The sequence below is a fragment of the Rhinopithecus bieti genome, unplaced genomic scaffold (assembly GCF_001698545.2).
Source record: "Rhinopithecus bieti isolate Rb0 unplaced genomic scaffold, ASM169854v2 scaffold_5882, whole genome shotgun sequence".
In the NCBI taxonomy this organism is placed as follows: domain Eukaryota; kingdom Metazoa; phylum Chordata; class Mammalia; order Primates; family Cercopithecidae; genus Rhinopithecus; species Rhinopithecus bieti.
The window spans coordinates 2,430,036-2,447,751 of record NW_016805188.1 but is presented as its reverse complement, the minus strand read 5'-3'; the positions used below and the strand labels follow the sequence as shown (position 1 = coordinate 2,447,751).

Sequence of the window (17,716 nt, the reverse complement as noted above, 5' to 3'; positions counted from 1 at the left end):
TGAAAAGTAATTTGTTCTTTTTTTTCCCAAAGGTCTCATCAGAAAATTGAAGACTCTGAAGAAAGCAGTGATGAAATTCTTGCGCGTCTAACATCTGCGGTAAGACCTCGCAATTTTCCTGCCTAGGGGTGCAGAAATAGTGAAGCTGGGGTCCTAGAAGGAAAGTTGTTTGACTGATGGTGTAGAGAGAGATTTTCCCTGTGGCTGCTCATCATTGTGGGAGGTATGAGGCAAGGCAGAGGGAGATAGTGGCTTTGACTTTCTATATGTGGGTGGAGCCTGCCTTTGCGAGATCATAGATATTTCTGGTGGAAACTTCCTGCAACCTTTGTGGAGGTGGAGGTGTAGCATCTGATATTTTACATGCAATATGAGTTAACCTAGGAAAGTTGTGACCTGCTGCACAAAGGAGAAAAGACTCTCATTAGGGAAAAAAAAGAATTACTTCAGCCAAAAAAGGCCAGGTCGCTAGTTTTTAATGTACCATATTGCAACATTTCCATTCTGTTTTTTAAAGCTATTGATTAGACTTTGTTATAGCCTTGTTGGCTGAAGGAAAGTTCATGGCTTTCTTCATAGGAAAAGCTGACTGTGGTCACTAATCCTTGAGTTTCAGTTTTTGACAGGCGCTAGCAATCCTGTGTCACCAAACCTGTACCTATTGACTTGGCTATTTGGAAACTTTTCTAGCCTTCCCAAAAAATTATTTAGTTCTGCTTTAACTCCATTATTAAAATGGTAATTGCTGAAAATCGTGGTTGATTGGGTTATGTGTATGGATGAAACTGGTCTGTACAGAGTTTTATACACTAGGTCTTGTCAACTGGGCACAGCTTGAAGATTGAAAGTATCTTTCCTACTCTTCTGGAATGCAGCTTAGAAAAGTAATTTTTTATTAAATATGTGTGTTCATTTGTTCTCACACTGCTTTAAAGAACTACCTGAGACTGGGTTATTTATAAAGGAAAGAGGTTTAATTGACATACGGTTCCACATGGCTGGGGAGGCCTCAGGAAACTTACAATCATGGTGGAAGGGGAACCAGGTACATCTTGCATGGCAGCAGGAGAGAGACAGAGTGAGAGTGTGTAGGAGGAAGTGTCAAACACTTTTAAAACCATCAGATCTTGTGAGAACTCACTCACTATCATGAGAACCGCATGGGAAACTGCGCCCATAATCCAATCACTTCCCCCCAGGTCTCTCCCTAAACACCTGGGGATTACAATCCAAGATGAGATCTGGTTGGGGACTCAAAGCCTAACTATATCAATATGATAATCAATGGTGTAAAAAACATGAAATGGAATCTTGACAGCATATTATGAAAACATATTTAGACCTTTTCAGTTTATTGACCAAAAAGGAGTGCCTATGGTGTGCAGAATTATAATTAGCCATCTTTTTAAAAAGCATTCACTATGGGCCAGAAACTGTGTTAAACGTGTGTTTGTGTGTACACACACATACATACACATTCTGCTAAGCTGTACTATACAACAGCACGATGAAGTAGGTGGTATTACGTCTATTTTATAAATATGAAAGCTTACAGAGTTTGAGTAGCTTGCCTAAGTTCACTCAGCAAGAAGAACAAAACAAGAGGCAGAACTCAGAATTTTTATCTCCAATATTCTCCTAACTACTATGCCTCGTTTAAATATATATAATAAATAATGTAATACAGTTATTGGGATAGTTTCAGAAGTGATAAAGACATGTATGATTTGGTTCCTATAGCCATACCAAGAAGATAAGACAGATATATTCAGAAAGCTGATATATAAAGTAATTGGAAATTGTGCACAAAGAAAGGTGGTGAGTAAGTAAAATCGTAAATTCAAGGACCATAGCAGAAAGCTTCGCTGCAGACACTGGACTTGAACCACCATTGAAAGCAGTCAGGATTTGGAGATGATAATTAGGAGGATGTGTATTCTAGCTGTGGAATTTATTGTGGGCAAGCACAGGAATGAGAAAGTACAATGCAAAAATGTAAGTAGACCCACCGAGTTAGAGAAGAAGGTCCTGGTTAAGAAAAATGAAATATTTTTTTGAACAACAGATTAATGCAATGAAATAGATGTTCAAGAATGAAGATAAGTTGAAGATAGGGAGATTGGTTAGAGGCTGATGAAAACCTAGTTTATGGTGGTTTTTCTGGGAACCAAAAGAAAGATGACTTCAAAAAGGAACACAAATAAATTGATTTTTTAAAAACCAGTATGAGTAGGTAAAGGTGTAAGACTGAGATAACTGAAGTTCTGAACTTGCATTACTGGAGACATGATGATATTCTTAGGAAGATGAGCAAATTATGCAGTAAGGAAGGTGATTTGGGGGGATATGTTGCATTTGAGGAGATAGGAACATGAAAATATGCAGGAAACACCTGGAGACAAGAGTCTGAAGCTCAGGGAGCTTCTGGGAGCCAGTCACAGAGAAGTTGCAGATTGAAGACCCAAGTAGAAGATAGAGTCTGGGGAACAGCCTTAGCAGAGGGCAGTAGGGAGACGAGAGGACAGTGAGAGGAAATGGAAATAACTGAGTGGTTTATACCATGAAGGTCACATTCAAAAGAACCTCTGAAAAGGAAGGGATGGACAGCAAAGTGTTCACTAGGGATTTAGTTGACATAATCTTACTGGAAAAATCCCCAGGCTAAAAGACTGAATAAAATGAGGGAAGATGCTGGAGTGGTATTTAGAGTGGTATTTAGAAATGAAAATAAACGGCAGAGAGGAAAATTTCATCTCTTTAATTGATGGGCAATCGGCCTGCAATATTGAAAATATCCGGTACTAAGATTAAGGACCTTGATTCTTATTTCTTGCAACAGTGTGACCAAGTTGAGTGGTTGGACTAGACAGTTGATAAGTTCCTTCAAGTTCTAAAATTCCATTGTTCATTCTAGAAGCATTTGTTAGTGGGCAGCGGGGGTAAGTCCACCTCTTCATAACATAGTTGTTCCTGTTGACAATGGCATATAAACTTTGTTACCTAGGTGATATTGTGTGCAGAAAGATATTTACATACATCACTCAAGGAACAGTTCTCATCTACTGTGACCCCTAATCGTGATAAAGGAAAGCAGAAGTGACATCTATAATGTAGAGTTGCCAATGTACTCTTTGAGAGTCTGTGTTTTGGGGGTATTGGAATGGGACAGTGGTTTCTAGCAGTACAGTCAACTGCGCCCTCTTGTATATTCACCATTTTTATTCAAATGTGGGATTGTTGCATGTGACTATCTTAGAAAATTTCTCATTTCTTTAACCCCAATAGTTTATTTCCTGGTCCCCTCTTAGGTTCATCAGGAGGAAAAGTCCTGTCATCTAAAAATATATTACCTGAAATTTTACTCTGGAAGAGGATGCACATGAGTTTTCATATTGAAGGAACATGAGAAGACAGTGCATGTGTAGAAATAAGAATGTCTTTATGATTCAGTCAAATGTAGGGTTGTTAAATGTACACAAGCATGAGTGATTAAAATGTTCCAGCCATGTTTCTAGTGGTCTTCAGGAAAGAGCCATCTTTCCAAGTGTCAGACATACAAAAACCTAAACAGTGAAACTCTGTAAGAAGTTTTCAGCTTAAGGAAAAAGGACGTGGCAATAATAGACCCTTTCCATTACATAAAGTCTACAAAAACACTCTAGGAATTATCTGGAAGCAGTGTGACTTTCTGCATTCTAACTTACCACCTTAGCCTCCTTTCTAATATCCTTTGGTGCTACACATTTTGTTAACTTGAAAACCTCTTTTCATCGACTGCGAGTCTCTGTTGGTTTGATAAAGCTGGCAGGCCAGGAAGGACCTTTGAATGACACAGCTCATCAGTTTCCACCCCTGAAGTTCTGAGCATTGTTTTATTTTTAAACATGAATTCTTCCAGTGTTTGTGACAAATAGAGTATTCAGAATTGATCAGACAAGTTTAAAATATTCATATTACAATCCAGGGGTTTGCTTACTCAAACCTAAAGTAGATGTGGGGAAATGTTTTTGGTGAATTATGTATTACTTTCAAAGCCACAGTTCTTAAGGATGTAAATTTAGGAAATCAGCTAAACTCTGAAGCATTGAAAAGATCTGAGAAGTACTTGGGAAGTATCCAAAGACAGGAAATAGAAACATGAACATTCCTAAATAGGAGATAAAAACGTATTCTAGACTTCCATCTCATGTATACCTAAAATCAACAACCAGAACAAAACATATTAGGTTGTTTCTGTTTTTTAAGGCTAAGATTTTATATTGGAAATTATAGAAATAGAAAAGACAAACATCTCATCTGGGTTTGAATGAAATTTGTGATTTTCGTTCGTAGTCTAATTGTCAAACACCTGAGGTGATGTAAGTTAGGCTAAGTTGTGCCTTGTTTATATTAAATGCCTATTTGATTAGATGGTAATGTGGGAGGCCCTTATAAAGGGACAGGGAGCATGTGATGTGTCCTCTGTGCTGCTAGATTCAATGAAGTCAGCCATCACATGGAGGTGAAAGAGAAGACAGTCTGAGTGTCTGGAATAAAACATTAACCTGGTGGTGGTGGTGGTGGTGGTGGTGGTGGGGAATTTATGGCTATATCTTAAGAGATAAATTAAAATTACAAATTGGGTATTCAGAATTTAGGAAGAGAGATCCATGGGGTTGAGAAAAACACTTGATACTCTTGGATCATGTAACTGCCACTCTTACACCCTTGTGTTCCATGTCAGAACTCATCCAGTTTATAACTTTTATCCATTTAGATGTTTCTGTTTGTATGGTTCTTCTCTATGATCTGGCTCATTTTCTTTGGTTCATCCACCTTTATTGTGGGATCTCTGCCTTGGATGCATTTAATGGTGTTTTCTAAATTCCTTTTCATAAGGGCTTCAAGTATAAGTGATCCATCCTCTGAGAAATACCACTGGACTAAAATCTTACTTGCCAGTCAAGTCCTGTCTCATCTTTCACCTGAAACTTCAGTCATTTTCTTTGAAGGGTGTATCTTTCACAATATCTATAGCCTTTCTTCATCCAGAGAGGTTATAAAATGGCAAGGATTCCTTTAGTTTGTCCTTCTTGGTGACTCTACAGTTTGGATTTGATATATTGGAGAAATTCCTCTTTGAACAAGAATTGTTATTTTGGACAGGAATTTGTTATTCAGTATCTGAATAACATTGACAACTTCTTTGATTGGAAACTTTTAAATTGATACTGGTTCAGTAATAGCATGAGGTTTGGGTTTTGATGAATCTTTAAAAAGAGACGTTTAGAGACTTGTTTAAGAGATCGTGTGCCAAGTTAGCAAGGTCTGGGAGTAATCTTAGTTGCATGAAAGTTGGAGGGATTTGTCACATTGAATACAGATGGTCCTGACAATGATGGTTTGATGTAACAATTTTTCAACTTTGTGATGGTACAAAAATGAGACGCATTTGGTAGAAACTGTACTTCAAATTTTGAATTTTGATTTTTTCCTAGGCCAGTGATATATGGTAGGATACCCTCTCGAGATGCTGGGCAGCAGCCATGATCCGTGGCTCCCAGTCAGCCACATGGTCACCAGGATAAACAACTGGTACTCCACGGTGCTCTGTGTTACCAAATGAGTTAGCCCAGCTGTAGGCTGATGTGAGCATTCTGAGCATGTTTAAGGCAGGCTAGCCTAAACTAAGATGTTTGGTAGCTTAGGTAGCTTATTAAACAAATTTTTGACTTACAATCGTTTTAATTTATGATGGGTTTATTGGGATGTAACCCCATCATAAAAATAAGTCAAGGATCATCTGTATGTGATAAGCACAATTGAGTGATGAATTTCTATCATATTTAGAAATATGCTTTTCTAAAAATGCAAAACAAATGGGTTTCTACTCACCCTTTTCCTGGCTATCTGCCTTTTCTTCCTGGAGAATGCAGAAATGGAGTGTAGGTAATCCCTTCCCTTAGACTATCGCAGCCTAATCAGACATGTCTGTTCCAAGAATAAAAGTTACACCCCCAGTGAATGACAAGCCTTCTTTCTGGCTGCCACAGGATCATGAACATCTTGTTACCTATATTTCTTATTTGTAGGGAACATAAAATTCCTACTTGGAATCCTTAGGCTGGCTCCAGTTCTTCCAGTGGCTTAAGAGCTACTATATGATTTGGGGAAGGGCCAGGCAGATTGAGTTTTGAGGGAAAGTGTCAAGTGAGACCAGAGAAGATGGATCTAGTTCCAAGGAGCATTAAGGAAGCACCAGTGGAATTGCAGTATATGCTGGTAGCAACTTTTTTCTGTGGTTTATAAGGAGCCATAGGACTTGATACTACCTTCTCTCCTTGTGTTTCAATCTGTCCTCATCCAATGGGCCTTGGGCTATGGACTGTCAGTCTCTAGGACCACGTGGAATGCTGGTTAAAGCTCCTTCTGTTTTCTTCAGTAGGATCTCAGAGTAACACTACACAAACCTATACCTGTCGATACCTGAATAGATCGCTGAATAGTATATTTCTATTGGTTGTCAATAAAAAATTCTTATATGTTCTGTCTATTATGTATCGTCATCCTGGTAATAGATCCCCAAATACCATAATATACAGGTTTGGATGTGCATACACACATACACACACACACACACAACTTTTTAAAATTAATTATTAAGCCATCATCTCTAATTCCAAAGAAACTATCAAAATCTACCCAGATAGTGTGGTAACTTAATTTTTAACTCTAGCCCTGAGAGTTTGGTTTTGGTAAGCAGCATGATACATACTGGATTGCCTACTGAAATGAAGCAATGCAGGGCGGGGGGAAATTTATCTTTATGTGTTCAGAAAGGTGTAAGTGTGCAGAACTCATTCAAGGGTAAAATGTCTCAATGAATCTCTTGGGAATAGGGAAAGAGGGTTGTGTGTGTTTGCATACATGTATATTATGATATTTGAGTATTTCCGAGATGAAAATCACTTTGATATGCAATATTCATGGAAAGTATAGACTTTTTATTGACAAGAAATAGAAATATACCATTCGACTCTCAATGCGGATATTGACAGTCATGGGTTTATGAAGTGTTAATGTGAAATCCTCTCTGAAAGAAGCTGACAGAGCTTTAAAAGGATGATCCATGAGTGTTTCATATTTGGCTTCTTCTTTGTGCATTTATTTAAAATTTAACTTCTTATAGCTGCTTTAGATGAAATGTAAGTTTTGCATACTTCAGTCAGTGTTATAGCTTTGTATAGTATGCCCATATATGGAGGAGAACCAGGAGGCATATAAAACAGTGAAAATTACTTGAATTTTTTGGTGGTGATGGAATAAGACAAATTTTAAATTCGTTTCTGTTATTTTATATTGCTGTAAAAATTAGAATATAATGACATTTTATGTGGATACTGGGTGGAAATAGTGTGAATTCATTTCCTATGTTTGTAAATGTCAAATGAGAAGTCTGACAGTGAGATAACAGTACTGTGGATTATGCTTTGTAGCTTCCTTTTTATTTAGTTGACATTTGTATTGTTTAACTTGAATATAAAGACTTTATCATTTTTTTAAATGCAGATTAGAAAAGTACCTGTAAGATCCCGAAATCAATATTTACTTGCTAGAGTTTGTGTATTTCGTGTGTGTGTGGTGGGGTGTGTGAGTGTATGCATATTTTTTTATTTTGTTTATCATCAGGAAGAAATATATTTTTTTTTTTTTTTTTTTGCCAGGAACCCATCAAAACCCTAAATACCTTATTTGGTATTCTATACTTTTTATTTAATATGTTCTGGGAGCTAAAAGCACTGGCCACAACATATTTAGTGATTCTATAGTATCCCATTATACAGATTGAAAATCATTTTCTTCTATTTTGAACATTGTGATTTTATTTTCACTGTTTTGCTGTTATGAACAGCTCAGAGATGAACTTCTTTATGGGGAAACCTTTGAAGAGACTTGTTTGCAGTTGTTAATGCATTAGCCTGCATTACTGCATTGGATCAAGTGAGAAACGGGTAAGGGGCTAAGAATGGGCTAATATTTGTTGAGTTCTTACCTTGCACAGGCATTCTGATACTGTTTGTCATACATTGTCACATTTCAGTCTGACATGACAGGGTGTATTACCATTGCATTGGGGAGATGAAGCATTTGAGACAGGCATTATTAATTAAATATTGAATTAAGAGTCCATATTAATTAAAAATAATATCTATATGGGTTGAAAACACAGTTTTCCACATTATCATCACTTAAAACATTTTATATTTACTGAATAGATTTCAACAGGTTGGGTTTGGAATGTGATTGTGGAATTCTCTCCTGATTTGAAGGATTTTATGAAATGGTGCCCTTGGAATTATATTAAATAGCATTTTAATTTTTAACCTATTAGAAATTATAAAATACTGGTAGACATGGCTAAATGATTTGGCAGTTTAGAAGTTTATTCAGACTGGTTATCAGGTTTTGTGATTCCATTGTATGAATTCAGAGGAAAAAAAATACAGCTCGGTCCATGTCTGCAAGGAGCTTACCATGTAGAGGTGAATAGCTATAAAGGTTCTCTGTTGTGAATCCAAAGTACTGTGGAGGTCAAAGTAAAAAGTCATTTTGCTCAGTTAGGGTTTTAAAATAGGTCTCCTGGAGACGGGGGAACGGCTTGAATGATATGTTGAATATAAAGGATAGTATGAATGAATAGGAAATATTAATAGCAATCTAATTAGAGAGAATAGCATGAGTGAAGAAGCCAGGATGGGGTATGTTTGAGAAATGGCCATCATTTCTGTTCAGCAGAAGTCTGTGATGCATAGAAGGCAGTAATAAAGAATCCGTGTATCCAGTGGGCAAAGTGAAGTGTCTAAGGTCTAGAATTGCAGAGGGAGAGGTTAAGATTTTATGTGGTAGACAGAAATAGCCAGTGAGGCTCCTGAGAGGATTGGAATGTGCTATAAGAAGCTTTGTGTAGTAACATCTTTGTCGGATGCATTAGAATAGCAAGAGAGAATAAGGTTCGTTAGTTAACCCAGGAAACCCTGTTGGCTATCTTGGTTTCATTGAACTCATCTCAGTTCAGCTGAACAGATATCTCCTTTGTATCTCCTCACCACAGGTTCTGCAGTGTACATCAGTAATTAAAATGAGGAATTATTATAGTTAATTGGAATTCTTCAGTTTGAGAACATCGTGGTTGGTTTATTTGGAACAAGGATAGAAGGGAAGACAGCTTTAGATATTACCTTCTTCACCAGGTGCAGTGTGGATCACGCTTGTAATCCCAGCACTTTGGGTGGCTGAGGCGGGCAGATTACTTTAGCCCAGGAATTTGAGAGCAGCCTTGGCAACAAAGTGAGAACCTGTCTCTACGAAAAATACAGAAATTAGCCCGGCGAGGTGGCATGCACCTGTGGTCCCAGCTACTCAGGAGGCTGAGGGAGGATGGCTTGAGCTGGGAAAGCAGAGGGAGCAGTGAGCTGAGCTCATACCACTGCTCTCTAACCTGGGTGACAGAGCCAGACCATGTCTCAAAAGAAAAAGAAATCATCTTCTCCAATTCCCTTCTATTACGGATAAGAATAGGAAGACCCATGGCAATTAAAAGAATTGCTCAGAGACCCCAGAACCCTATTTGTGTTTAGAGAGCAAGAGAGAAGAAAGGGTGTGTCAGGTAAAAATGTAGACTATAATTTTATTCATGTTTTTCACATTTGCTGTCCCTCCCAATCCTAAGCCAAAAGAGGAAGTTATAGAACCACTCTTAAAGTCAGAAGTATATGTTCAGGCAATATTCTCTTTTTCTTCTTCACTAAATTTTGAATTTCACACTGCCTAAGATTACCCCAGCATTGGAGATGAGCAGGCACTGCTTCCTCACCTAGATTGTTTAAATGAAATTTAGTTAGGCTGACATTATAGTTGTGAGAGATTAAACCCCTACTGCAGCATCAGCTCAGGATATAAGAGAAACATTCCCAGACATAAAACAAGGAAAATGGGTTAAAGTTAAGAGGGAAAAAACAACTAAATGGCTTTTGTACCTGTATGTTTCTACTCTCATTATAAAACCAAGTATATACATATAAATGGTTCATTAAATGAACTAGTCTCAATAAGATAAAAGAAGGAAAAAATTTACCCTTTTTTACCAGTTTCCTCAAACAGGTTCTGACTGGTTCATTCCCACTCCTGGGTGAATCTGTGCAGATCCATAGCTTTTTTTCACCTTTCTCAGAGCAGTCTCTATTTCTTCAGATATTTAAAAGTCCATTTGAGTCCAGTATCAGAACTTCAATCTCCCATCCACTTCAAAGCGTCTCCTTTCCCCCAACCTGAGCCTGGGAGAAGGGCCAGGGTTGGTTTAGTTTTGTTGACATTTCCCATCATATTTTTCTGTTTTTTCTCTTCCCTGCCTCCTCCTCTGCTTCACTGTGCTGCTGCTGGCTCAGCCAGGGTTTGAGAGGCTAGTGGGAAGAGAGGCTGTATCAAGAAAGGTCTTTCTTGACTGCTACAGTTACAGTCTGGCCTCAGGGTTCTCTGTGTGAGAGTTGTAGAAATCTCTTTTGTTCTGGATGGGGCCATTGTGTGGATTGGTGGATATTCCTATGTGTAAAGAGCTCCGGATTATAATTCCATGGCCCTGGCAATTCCTCTTCTTCTGAAACTTTAGGACTGTCCCTCCAGCCTCTGGCTTCCTTCTCACAGTTTTCTTCTATTGGGGTCACCCCACCTTTTCGGGAGACGTGTTTCCAAAATGACCTATATCCAACTCTCTACTGGCACATAGGAAGCACGAGGGCATTATTGTCCTGTCAAACCCTGGAAATGGAGGCCATCCCAACACAGCACAGCTTTTCTCTCTTCTTCTGCCCCATTTGCCAGGACTCTTGTAATTTTACAGATGAGAGCAGTCCCTAAACTTTGGGAACAAATGCCATTGAATTCAAGTAATTGAGACCCCTGTCATTTGACTTGAAGTCTGTATGTATGTATAATATTTATCCTTGTAGCACTCCAGCAACTCCCTTTAAATAAATAGTCTTTGTTGATCCCTCCTGAATAATCTTCAAGTCTCCCTAATAATTCCTTGAAGTGGGTGAAGGGATGAGGGTTGCCAACATGATTTTATAGAATTTTGCTGCTTCAGGGCTAATGGAATCTGTGGAGGTGCACCTAGCTCTATCTTTAGAAGGTCTGAGCACTTTTCACCAGTTGTTCTTGACTTTGGGTTTCAGTGAAAATGCTAAGACCACAGGACAAATCTCATTTAATATCCTCTTACTTATAATACTAATATGAAACTATGCATAAGAATATATTATATCTTAGTAGATAACAGAGCAAGTTTTCAAACTTAATAGATCCTATGCCAATCATGAAAAATTAAAGCACCATTTTAATTTAATTTGAATTTGGATTAGAAGAAATATCAAGTAATAAAGTTCAACTTTTTAAAAAGCATCTACAGGTAGGAAACTTCTTTAAGTAGATTAAGACTTAATCTACTTAAAGAAACTGTAGATTAAGTCTTAATCTACTTAAAGAAACTGTGTATTGAGAGTCAGGACAAACACACGTGGGGTTCTAAGAATTGAATGGGCAAAAGACAGATTTAAAAATAGATACTAAAACCTTCCAAAAAACTATTACTAGGCTCTTCTAGTTGTATAACAAAAATTTGCTCTTTAAAACAAAAGAACCTGTGGATTCAGTGGAATATTAGTAGCAGGTTTCAGTGATTTATAAAGAGGTTTGAATAGGCTATGTAGCTGGGTAAGGAATTATAAACACATATAAGAGATCTGTGTGCATATATGAATTTAATTTATTTTAGATTATTTTCATAAAAATTACGGAACTTCTTCAAGAGCTTATCTATGCAGGTTACTACAGGTCAGATACAAAAGGCACTATGCATATAAATTAAGTCAGTGAATACATGGAAAATATTTGGAACGGTGCCCAGGTACCTAATAAGTTCTATGGAAGTGTGTGTTTTGTTGTTTTATTATTTTATATTCTGTACTCTGTATAGAGGATTAAGGCATCTAGTATAGAACTGAAGTAGGTGACCTTTTTATTACTTCTGGCCTGCAATTCTGTGATACCAATACTTTTCTTAAAACCAACATTATTGGCATGAACCATCTATTAACAATAGATAAAATAATATGGTTAATATATCAATTTTTATATCCCATAGCTAATAATTAGCACCATGTTACATGCAGTGAGTGAATTTAGGATTAGCTCTTTAGACACTGGGACTGGGGGTGATTTTCCTCATCTACTTTTATTCATTTTCTGAATTTCAAAATAAACCTACATTACTATAAATTAACAAAACCACAAAAAAGTGATTTTGTTTAAAAATTAACATAAGTATAAATTAAACATTTTCCAGATTATGCACATTGTGTGCTGTTGATGTGATGTAAAAAATCAGAAAAGTTATGAACGTCTTGAAAATTAAGGTTAGCTCCATAGAAACTGGAATGCAGGCTTTGTCTAGATAAGGGAAAGAAAAGAACATTCTAGATAGATTGTAAGACTTGAGAGACATCTCGGGGTGAAAATGGAGGCAAATAAATGAGTTAATTTGAGATGAATTTGGGGCACTGGTTGGGACTTTGGGGTACAACAGGAGAAAGTTGTAAAGGGAAAGAGAGTTTGGTATAATCTAGTGAAGATTGTATAGCAAGTAAATCATGTTCCAGAGCTAGGCTGTATTAGCAAGTGACTTTAAGACCCTAATGAGGTGTTGAGGGATAGTTTTTCAGGATCTGTGTCATTCTGTAATGGGTAAAATGGTCCCCCAAACATGAATACCCACTTGGTCCTGCACGTATTACATTACAGGGCAAAAGGTGCTTTACAGATAAAATTAAGGCTACAGACCTAGATTGTCATGTGGACTCTGTCTAATCATATGAGCTTTTAAAATAAAGGAGAGAACTTGCTTTGGTGGGAGTCAAAGCAATATGGCAGAAGGCAAGGTGAATGAAATTCTGAGCCTAAGAGGGTGTCATCGTGTCATTGCTGGCTTTAAGATGTAGGAGCCCATGTGCAAACACCAGAAAGAGGGCCCTAGGAGCTATGGGCAGCTTCCGGGTGACAACCAGCAAGGAAACAGGTACCTCAGCCCTACAGACATAAGAACTGGATTCTGTCAATGACCTGCATGAGCATGGAAGAACATGCTCCCTGAGAGCTTCCAGTAAGGAGTGCAGCCCAGCAGGTACTTTGCTTTGGGCCTTACAAGAGGCCTTGTGAGAAACAGAGAACCCAGTTGAGCCACTCTGTACCTGGACTTTTGACCTACACAAATATGAAATAATAAGTGGATATTAAGCAGTAAAATGGATGATGATTTGCTATGGAAGATATATTAAACTAATGCACATTTCTTGTTGAATACAAGAATTTGAATTTGGCTTTGAATTTAAATTTGAACCCATAATCTCCTGATTCATAACACAGCAGTTCTCTTTTGAATGTCAGAAGCTGCCAGGGCACAGCTACTTAAGTTGATTGATACCTATGATGTTTCAAAGTGAATTTTGAAATCTGAAGTCTGTCCTTCATACATTTATAAAGGCTTCAGAATTCTGTAGAAATCTAAAAGTTCGTTTTAAAGTAAAGTCTGAAAAGCACTTTAAGCACTGTTTACAACTTTTCACTGAAATGCTTCAGCCTCTTTTATGCTTGTTGCAATGGGACTGGGCTAGGTAGGTGAAATATAATAAATGGAGGAAATACTGATTGTGAAAGAGTTTATAATTTAGGTGGAAGAAGCAGCTTAAACATATGCAATATTAAATAAATTAAAGACTGGATATGTCCTTGCTTCTGTCATTCAGCTCAACTATATTCTAATTATGTGATGAGGATGATAATAGCTAACACTCAAATTGCACTTACTCTGTGTCAGATCAATTAGTCCCAATGATTTATACATGTTAATTCATCTAAATCTTACAACAATCCTATGAGGTAAAGGACTGTGACTCCACCCCACCGTCAGGAAACTACAGCTTCTCTCAAGGTTGGCATAAAATAATTAGAGATCTCCTACTCTTGTTTTAGATTTTTGGATCTTGGGTTCTGAATCTTGTTCTTCCAGGAGGCTTCACTTGTTAGCAGCTTTTATGCGTAGAATTTCTAGTTAGAAACAGTCTTTACCAATCTGAGTTTATCCCAATATCAGTCTTTGTAATGTAACATCCCTACAAGGTTCTACAGGAATCTGTCCCTACAAATGAGAGATTGCTACCATAGAAGATCCCTAGAATGTCTGGGACTTGACTGTTGATGTAGTTACATAATTGCTATAGTTTATAATCTTACCTCCAAAGGGCACAATGATTGGGAAAATATATGTATGGAATGGTGTGTAACATAGAATAAAAGACATAGTAAAAAGGCATGAGTTTAAAATTATGTTATGGCTTTAAAGATGCTTTATTACATAAACTGTATCATGAAGATTCACCTGAGAATCATTCATGAGCTTTTAATAGATTGAATAATACACTGGGTCTGCCAGAAAACACTAAGAAAAGTAACTTGAGACATAAAAATTAAAATGTTAATGATGTAAACATAATGTTTTATTTCATTATTACAAAAAAAATAAAATGTCTAACAGACTTATTCTCTTAAAATACATTTTATATATGAATTTTTATTTATCAGGAAATTCATGTTGATCAGCAGTTAGGTATACCAATCAGAGGTTTTAAGAGCAGCTTTGAAAACTGAAGACACAGATACACCTGCTCTTTTGAAAAGATGTTAGTGTCATTAGCTTGCCCTTCTCAAAGTTCTTGTAAACATCTGTAGTTTCTCCTGTTGTTTGTACCATGGAATTCATGAGATTTCCACAACAAGAAATGGTTTCCCACAATTTTTTTAATCTATTCGTTCAGATTTGCACCACCTCTATCTCTGTCAGGTGGATTAGATGGCCGTAACGTCACCAACTATTCAACTGCAGGCTGACAGATGTCACCAACTCCCAGGTGACATGAACAACTCCCACGGTCTCTACAGAGAACATGCTTGTTTTCTTTTGATAGTGGGGTGATTAGGAAATGAGATATTCTTAAAACAAATATTTAAAAATTCCTTAGGGCACTTCTGATATATACCTTCCCATGGAAAGCATCTCCTATTGAATCTCACAAATTCAATAGACCATTTCCACTGTGGACAGTTCTGGGTATTTGAAAGTTCTTACAGTGAGCTAAAACATATCCTTTTGCAACTTCTCTCCATTGGTCTGAATTTCAACCTCATACTTTGAAATACTTGAAGTTAATGATCATGTTCCCCCTACACCTTCTCAGTAACAACTGTAAACATTTTACTTGTGTTTTTGATCACAAACATATGTACCAGGAATGGTGCCAGGAGTCAGGGTCATAATGATGAATAAAAGAGTCCATTTCAGTGGGCTTATAAACTAGTTTTGGAGCCCTCCAGCTAAAGAGGAGATTTCATTAGAGTGTGATAAGTGCTATAATTGAAACAAGTATAGAGTGCTATTGGAGTATAAACAGGACTTCACACAGGAGAGGTGAGTGACACTCAGGAGAAGATGGTACCTAAGTTGGGATCTGAAGGGCAAGTAAATGACAGCCACACAGGTGGGGAGGTGGGAAGGCATTCCAGACAGAATATGTGAAAAGGCCTGGGGCAAAGAGAGAGCACAGTCCATCCAGGGAATTGCAAATGCCATATTTTAATAAGCTTGGAGCATGGATTTTGGAAGAAGGAATGGAGATAGAGATGATACTTAAGACCAGACCAGAAGAACACTATATATGCAGTATCAGACATTGAACTCTGTCATAGTGTCATGGAGAAATCTTTGAAGAGTTCTTTGGGAAAAGATATAATATTATAAAATTTATATTTATTTATATTTTAGGATCCTATTTATATTTTAGGATGATTTAGTCTGACTGAAGAGTAGAGAATGATGTGGGATGGAGAGAGAAAAATTAGAGACAGAGGCCTGAGTAGGAGACAGTGATGGGCTGAGCTAAATCAGGGATACCTTTCTTCCTGACTTGGGACTGTGGTGTCTGATGGTGCCATTCATGGAGCAGATTTGTGGAGTGCAGCGGAAGTGGTAAAAAAGTGACTTCAGTCTGGGTTCCGTGGCTCACTCCTGTAATCCTAGCACTTCAGGGGGCTGAGGCAGGAGAATTGCTTGAGCCTAGGAATTTAAGACCAGTCTGGGCAACATAGCAATTTGTCATCTCTACAAATAATAAAAAATTAGCCAGGCATGGTGGTGTGTGCCTGTCCTCTCAGCTACTCGGGAGACTGAGGCAGGAGAATTGCTTGAGCCCTGGTCATGGAGGCTGCGGTGAGCCGTGATTGGACCACTGCCCTCCAGCCTGGGCGACAGAGTGAGACCCAGTCTCAAAAAAAGAAAAAGTGAACTCACCTTTGGAAATGTTGAGTTTGAGCCAATAAGTGGGAACTTTCAGGTCCAGAAGGTAGATGGCTGTGGGGATCTAGGGCTGAGGAAATATGGACTGGAAATGCAAATATAATTGAAGTCATGTGAATAGAAAGAGAAGAAGGTCAAGAGGGTTGAGGATAAATCACTAAGGAATTTCAAAGTCTTTGTAAAAGACAGAGGAGAAGGGGAGCCTTTGGAGAAGAGAAGCAGTAGCCAGAGAGGAAGGAGAAAACCTGGAGCATGGGATATCATGAAATCCCAATGGTTAAGAGTGAGTAATAGTCAAATTGTGCAGAGAGGACAAGGTAAATGAGGATGGCTGTGTTCGTCAAGTTGAGCTACAAGGAGGTGACTATCTTCTGGCCGTTCTCCTGTGGATACTGTGTACTCCTCATGGACCTTAACAAAACTGAATACAATCCAGATGTTGATCTTTCTGGAGTCCATTTTTTTGTGTGACCTGAATGTCATACCTCTAGCAATATTCCTAAAAACACTGTTATCCATTCTAAGTAATCCAACTCCCATTAACTCATAGTATGCTTATACTCAATTATCAGATCTTTTTAATGTGAACCTCTATCACATTAGGTGTATGTGTAGCAGACTTAATAGATGTTTAAAATCTATGGAAGACTTTATTCCAGTTCATTTTGTTAGTTTCAGATCACTTCTACATATAGTAGTCTTTAAATGTCCAGCTATTATCTCAGTTATAATAAAGTTAATATGCATATTTATTTGCATTAAACAAGTCTATTTAAGTGATTTAAAAGATACCCCGAAGTGCCTTGAAACAGATGAGTAAGGATAGATACATTTTATCATCATAGCATGCTTAACAAATACCTGTTTGATGTGATGACAGCAGTTGTTGGCGAAATAACTATCTGTTAAATAAACTATTTGGTGGAGAACAGTAGTTTCTTGGCTGGGCATGGTGGCTCATGCCTGCAATCCCAGCACTTTGGGAGGCTGAGGTGGGCAGATCACTTGAGGTCAGTGGTTCGAGACCACCCTGGACAACATGGTGAAATTCCATCAGTACAAAAACATACAAACAAATTAGCTGGGCATGGTGGCAGGCGCGTGTAGTCCCAGCTACTCAGGAGGCTGAGGTGGGAGGATTGCTTGACCCCAGAAGGCAGAGGTTACAGTAAGCTGAGATTGTACCACTGTACTCCAGCCTGGGTGACAGAGCGAAACCTTGTCTCAAAAAAATAAGAAAATAAAAAATAAAAGTACAATTATTAAGCGTATTTATTT

The 17,716-nt window shown here is 37.8% G+C and overlaps 1 protein-coding gene across 1 annotated transcript in view; it reads left to right on the top strand.

The window, feature by feature from the left end:
- Window positions 1-17,716, top strand: part of RAPGEF5 (Rap guanine nucleotide exchange factor 5) — a 247,705-nt gene that overhangs the window by 71,697 nt on the left and 158,292 nt on the right. The window contains 1 exon segment of the mRNA XM_017871557.1: window positions 33-99. Within this exon segment, the coding sequence (XP_017727046.1) occupies window positions 33-99 (67 nt within the window).